The sequence below is a fragment of the Kogia breviceps genome, chromosome 6 (genome assembly GCF_026419965.1).
Source record: "Kogia breviceps isolate mKogBre1 chromosome 6, mKogBre1 haplotype 1, whole genome shotgun sequence".
Lineage (NCBI taxonomy): Eukaryota > Metazoa > Chordata > Mammalia > Artiodactyla > Physeteridae > Kogia > Kogia breviceps.
In genome coordinates, this window is record NC_081315.1 from 68035902 (window position 1) to 68043116 (window position 7215).

Here is a 7215-nt window from a genome sequence, read left to right on the forward strand (position 1 = left end):
TTTTTGTGACGAATGTAGAGACTTAATAGAGGAAGAACCCTCTTTATTTGATACTTGAATTTATTCATTCTTACCACAGACATTTTTGAGTGTCTACCTGTATCACATTTTGGAGCCCAGTTCTCAGGGAATTTAGTCTAGTTGAGTAAATATTTATACCAGATAAAAAAGCTAGTTGTTTATCTGAATCTGGAGGGGAAGCCTGAAGAAGGCAACCTCAATTTAATACAGTTCAGGGTCTCTAGAAAATGGAAAAGCTAAAATAACAACAACAATAATTTTAAGAAAGCTGAGGTCTTCAAGATCTTTTAAGTAGGTAGGGAACTACCTACTTAAAAAGAAGATCTGTAGAAGGGAAATAGAAATGGAAAATAGATTCAGGGTACCTGGGTAGTCTTTTTGGGAAATTCTCATTTTCTTAAAAATGCCATTGTCTTCATGCCAGTTCCCATAATCCAAAATAAGTTCCTGATGATTCTCAAACTCACTGTATACCACTGGATGATGTTGCAAAATGCACCCTCCATCCCCCCAGAAATGTTCTTCTTAATTTCTCTTTAATTTAAATGTGATCACTAAGGGAGATAAGTATATGGGACTGCAAGAACTTGCTCAACAGAGCAAAATATAAAATTAATTTACTTGACCTTTTACCTCATCCAACTGGTACAACTGGTACTTGGTGAAGTACTAAAACTCTCTCAGCTATGGATAGTCCAGAACTATTAATAGTAAGACCCACAAATCTGGGCCCCAGCACATATGAAGTTAGAAAAGCATATGTGCATGTGCTTCCTGGATTAGGAAATTTATTTGCGATTTGAACTTTTGTTATTATTTTCCTAAAGATTATTCTAGTCTTATTTTTTCTCTACCCTTGTTTATTGTTTCCAAATCAAAATTAGCTCATTTCTTCTAACCAGAAGAATAAGAAGATACTTTGTGTATGTAGAGCTATTGTCATCCTGCTCTTGCTTTTCAGGTATTTGAAGGGCTTTAAAATGATATGAGTTTGCTTCCTGTCAAGAGACTATCACAGTAGCACAACAGAGTTTGAGTAAAGGGGATCCACTCCATTTGCACAGAAGATACTATTGCTTTTAAATGCTGTATAGAGATTTGGACTCATTATTTTGTTATGTTAAAAATCTACAAGCACCTATTAATTGTGTTAGCAAAACTGTCTGTAAAGAGACCAGTGTGTGGGCAGCACCCTTCTGGATGTTTTGATGCCCTGTAGTACCAGTTCATAAAAGCTCTGAATCGTGTTTAAAATTATTAAATATGTTTTTTAAAAATAAATTGAAATAAAGAGCTTTTAAAAGGTGTTTATCTTTTCACTCAGCAGTTTTCTTTGTAAACATTTATATTAAGAAAATTGTTGCACAAGTATGCAAAATGTGCAAGAGATCCTTGTTCATTGTAACATTATTGATAAGAGCAAAAAAGCTGAAAATAACTTAAAATCCATCAGTAAAAGACAAATTATGATATTATCCTACATGGAATACTATGCAGCCATTAAAAATTATGTAGCTCTGTATTTATTAACTTGGGGAAATGTCCAAGGTATATATTGTTTGGTGGGAGTGAGTAAAAAGTAGCATGTGTAGTTTGAGCTACTTTGGGGTTAAAAAAAAGGAGTGTCTGAGTATATACGTGTAGAAAAGAGCCAGAATTTCGATGATCAGGATTCTAAGAAGTATAGGATTAGTGGTGGACTTTTTTTCTTTATACTTTTCTAGATGTTTTGAATTTTGCAAAAATCCAAAAAATATGTTATTCTCATAATAATTAAATAAATAATACTGTTTTCCCTTTTAAAGGAGATAAAATAGTTGACCAATCAGTATAATAATTAAAATTCAGAATCATTTTTACTTTCTACTAATATATATATTTATTTTTCCTTTTTCCTTAGGATTTCCTTAGACGTTGACTTTGGGAGTGTTCTTTGACTTTGAATTTTCTATTGTTTTTAATAAAATGGGGATTAAAATAGTTTCTAACCTGTAAAGTAAGGTTATTGTGAAGGTTAAGTGAAATAATGCATATATAAAGCATCTACTGCATAAGTAACATGAGTAGGAGCTTACAGTTAGTATTAGATTCTCACATATAAAGGAATTCTTTTTGGGTTCCCCCATCTTCTCTCCTTGCCTCTTTCCAGGAAGTACGTGTCTCTGGATCACCTCACCAGACACGTTCAGGGATACTTATTATATTCATCCAAATTTTTAAAATAATCGTTTTCTCTCTGTGTAATTTTTTTAAAGGAGTTTGTGCTGTTAACGGTCTGTTATATGTAGTTGGAGGGGATGATGGTTCCTGTAACTTGGCATCAGTAGAATATTATAACCCAACAACTGATAAATGGACAGTGGTGTCATCTTGTATGAGCACAGGGAGAAGTTATGCAGGTAATAATTGTTCAGTTTTCTTATAGTCTTCTATTATAATACGAAAGGATTACATCATTATGATTTTTTACATTAAGAATGTTTTTCTCCTATATAAGAAGGAAGTCTTTTCCCAAAGTATATCTTATTTCTTATTCTCAAAATAATTAATATCAGATATGTATATTCTGAAATAAAGCACTAGTATCCTTTTGTCATTCTGTAGTCATTTGTATTCAAAATTACAAATCTTTCCAGTGTAGAATCATAAAATTTAATATGGCTACATCTGTATGCGTTGTCATGGAATTCACAATATGGCAAGGCTTTAATTACTCAGATATCCAAAAGATATGAGCCCTATAACATCTCCCCTGGCAGGGCTCCATGTGATACTATTGCAGTGAGGCTACAGAGTAATTTTCTTACTTAAGCACAGCACTGATTGAATTATAAAATATCAGTTTGGTCCATTCTCTTCGTAAGAGAAATGGTAATACTCTTTAATAAATATAATGATGACTGTTTAAAAGTATATGTTGCATGTAGTTTATTCTGATGATAGATTTTTTTTTTTTTTTTTTTTTTTTTGTGGTACGCGGGCCTCTCACTGTTGTGGCCTCTCCCATAACGGAGCACAGGCTCCGGACGCGCAGGCCCAGCGGCCATGGCTCACAGGCCCAGCCGCTCCGCGGCATGTGGGATCTTCCCAGACCAGGGCACGAACCCGTGTCCCTTGCATCGGCAGGCGGATTCTCAACCAGTGCGCCACCAGGGAAGCCCTGATGATAGATATTTATATTGCTTTAAATATTAGAATGTTTCAGTAACATTCTAATGTAGATTTAATAGTGGGGGAAAAAGAAATTTATACTAATTAACCATCACTGTTACTTGTCATCTAAAACAACACCTAATAGAACTATTCATACATAGAGTAGGATCCCAGGATAGCATTCCTCAAAATTACATGAAATTTTTTAAAATGGCTTTATTGAGATATATCTGACATAGAATAAATAGCACATATTTAAAGTGTACAGTTTCATTAGTTTTGACATATGTATATAACCACAAAACCACCATAATCAAGGTAATGAAAATATTCATCACTCTTAAAAGTCTGTTTGTGCCCCTTTGAGTATTAAGTGGATCTTAGTATTTCTTGAGTAAAATTATTTTCCCTTACTTGTAACTGTGAAGAGCAAAAGACGAGCTCTGGATTAAATAACCTTATGTAGTTTTGGTCCCTAATTTTTAAACAAAGATTTCATTGTCATTTAGATTAAAATGATAGTAATACTAAAGTTTCTAAGAAAGAGATTTTGAAACATCATGATCTGTTCAGTCCCTCTTAAGTAATAATGTAAAAACTTCAGTATTTTCTCAGAGATACAGAATGCTTCCTGTGACTTCTGTTTTATTTCTTCGTTTCTTTGTTCAGGGGTCACAGTTATTGATAAACCATTATGAGCCTGAAGGACATTTTCAGCACATTTACACATGAGAAGAAGCAGACTTCAACAAGTACTTCTGAAGTGACTGAGAGTCTAGCACTTCTCCACTTGTAGCTGCACTTTAAGTCTCCGCAGAAGATAAGATCATCTGCCTTTATAGGCCTCAGATATTGAAGATTATTTTTGGTAGATGCACCGTGTAAGCTTTTTCTGCAGTGAGCAGCAGCTGACTGAATTTTAATAAGAAACTTGGACTGCAGTATTATTCTGTAGTCTTTGGACAATATTTGCTTTCACAAAGACTAGTTACCAATTTGAATGACTGGATTATTTTGTGAGGGGGATAAAGTAATATGTGTTCTTGTAAAATTAAGTTTCATCTTTATTCCTTCTCCTGAAAATCTGTATACACAGGAACTGAAAATCTTTGAACAGGTATTAAACTCTGTGTAAGTATACAAACTAGTTGAGGGATAAAACTGTTTGCTTTTATAAAATACGTTTGATTACATGAGTATAATAAATTGTGTGCATATAAATGTGTGTCAATATGCTTTCCTTTAAATATGTTTGAAAAGATGTTTGAAACTTGATTATACTATTTATAATTGGCACAGTACTTTGAATTATGCCAGTACTACATTGTAAAACAGAGTTGTATTTTTTGATATTTAACAATGCTTAACACTTTAAAATGCCACTTCTGAGGAATGAACTGGTGTAACACACTTGAATACATGTGTGATGCCAAACTTTTTAAAATAAAATATAAATTATGCTTATTTATTATTTTCTTTGGTTTAATCTTGGTCATGTTTTGGTGTGTATTTCAAATTTTTTTCTTAACAGTTTGGCATGAACATTACTGCAGGTTTTTGATGAATATAATGAATGTATGGAATTCAACTGAATTTGCATGGTCTTAAGAATTTTTTCTGTGTGTATAAATTTAGCTGCTATTAACAGAAGAGAGAACTTTCTGTGAGTAGCCATGTGTGTTGATCAGATAGAATTTTTCTGAGATCTTCAATTAATCTTACTTTAAAAATGACCAAAATATGTCTTTCTTGAATTAACTTTGAATAAAAGTTTGTATATTATTTGTTTCACATTTTCCTTGATTTTTATCTATTTAGTTTGCTAATAAGAAAGTTGCCTGTTCACTTTTTGTATTCTTTTATAAAATTTGCATTTTCTAACTTCATAAATCAATATTTAAAATTTGTTGCCAAAGAAACCTACTAAATTCAACAACTGAAGTCATGGAAAACTGTTCTCCAAGAAAAAGCTACCTTAATAATCAAGGAAAAAGTCTCACAAGGATTGGTGAAATTTAAAGTTTTATATTCTTCTGTCCCTAATATGGGCAGGGCACAAGATAAAGATAAAACAAATAGCACTGGACCAAAAAGAAAGTCAAAGAAAAAATACCTACTTTAAAACAACTGAGAAATAAATTGTGGTTTTGATACCAAATAAAAGGAATTGAGGAAATGGGCATGGGGGAGTGGGGTGGACAGCTGAGGTGCTGGACACAGGAGGAGGAGGAGATGGAAGGGGGTAATGGGGTATGGTGGCTGTTTCTCAGGAATTTAAAAGGTAGGCATGAGCTCTTGCCAGGACAGTCAATAATCAAGAGGAAAGAATTATACCTGTGATAAAATTTCTGTTTAGTTAATATTAGAGTATTCACATTTAAACATAGAACCACATTTATTACGAACTTAGTTGAATTTTCCGTTGTAAGTGGAAATATGAAGACTTTAATCAGAAAAAGAAAAAGCCCGTGTTCACCTTATGAAAACATGAATTTCTGCATTAGTGTGGCTCCAAGCACATCCATTGTCAACAAACATGTTGAGGATCTAATGAACTTGGAGCACTGCTAGCTGCTTCTGACAGTGGCACCAAGAAAAGTGTGTTATTACGTTTCCTGATCACTTCCAAACACTAATTTTCCATGAAACTCTCCATGAATCTGTCAATTAAAGATTTATCTAAAAATCTTTAAAGCTTTTCTTAAAATATAATCTGTTAGGGTGACAGTCTTAAAAACTTAGCATGTCAGATACCTCTTTGTCTTGTCTTTCCTTGAAGCTTTAATAGCTATACCATAAAACAGTTTGCCAAGGTTTGTCAGTAGCTAGATTGATAACTCCATGATTTCAGAGATTTTGAATGTACTCCTCCCCGCCCCACCAGCTTTTGTCTCTCCAGTTTGAAATATCTTGTTTTGTTTTGTTTAGGCTTATAAAAATGTTCCTGATTTGTTCAGATTATTGTACAAAAAAAAGAGGTCAGAAGTCTTAGAAATCCTGCCAAGGGAACCACCAGGTGTGAGCAGAGTTCAAGGTTATATCCATGAAAATGCATTGTAAAGCAAATCTGCTGCTTGCTTTGCTTGGCTCTACACCTTGACTGAAAGCAGTGATGACTGGGGTTGAGGTGAATGGTGTGTATACTTTCAGTTCCCCTCCCATCCCTTATGGACTCTGGCATATGATTCCTGGTTTTTATTATCATCCCTTATAGACAGCATGAGGACCCATGTATTTATAATGTCAGCTGTTGATGAGTTATGAGACAGGGTAGCATAATATTACATAGTGATGTAATGGATTAGCCCAGCTGTCCCCAACCTTTTTGGCACCAGGGACCGGTTTTGTGGAAGAAAATTTTTCCACAGAATGGTGGTGGGGGTAGGAGGATGGTTTCAGGATGATTGAAGCTCATTACATTTATTGTGTGCTTTATTTCTATTATTATTACATTGTAAATATATAATGAAATAATTATACAACTTAATGCAGAATCAGTGGGAGCCCTGAGCTTGTTTTCATTTGCCACTCACTGATAAGGTTTTGATATGAGTCTGCAAGCAATTGATTTATTATGGTCTCTGTGCAGTCAAACCTCTCTACTAATGATAATCTGTATTTGCAGCTGCTCCCGAGTGCTAGCATCACTGCCTCAGCTCCACCTCGGATCATCAGGCATTGGATTCTCGTAAGGAGCACACAACCTAGATCCCTCGCATGCACAGTTCACAGTAGGGTTCGCGCTTCTATGAGAATCTGATGCCGATGCTGATCTGGCAGGAGGAGGAGCTCAGGAGGTAATGTGAGTGATGGGGAGTGGCTGTAAATACAGATGAGGATTTGTCTGCTGGCCGGCTGCTCACCTCCTGCTGTGCAGCCTGGGTTCCTAACAGGGCACGGACCAGTACTGGCCCGGGGGTTGGGGACCCCTGGATTAGCCTGCCTCTTGTTTCAGTTTGGTCTTGAGCAAATTGTGTCCTACTGGCTTTTACCGCCGCCGTGTCTCATTTTGGAGAGGAGGCTACATGGGAAAGTTGAATC

General features: G+C 35.0%; 1 protein-coding gene across 1 annotated transcript in view; it reads left to right on the top strand.

Annotated features, from left to right (window-relative positions):
* Window positions 1-4965, top strand: part of KLHL2 (kelch like family member 2) — a 124564-nt gene extending 119599 nt beyond the window's left edge. Inside the window, exons 14-15 of the mRNA XM_059065870.2 lie at window positions 2277-2420; window positions 3844-4965. Of these exons, the coding sequence (XP_058921853.1) occupies window positions 2277-2420; window positions 3844-3872 (173 nt within the window). The 3' untranslated portion in view covers window positions 3873-4965. The remainder of the gene's footprint in view (window positions 1-2276; window positions 2421-3843) is intronic.
* Window positions 4966-7215: the final 2250 nt, after the last annotated feature.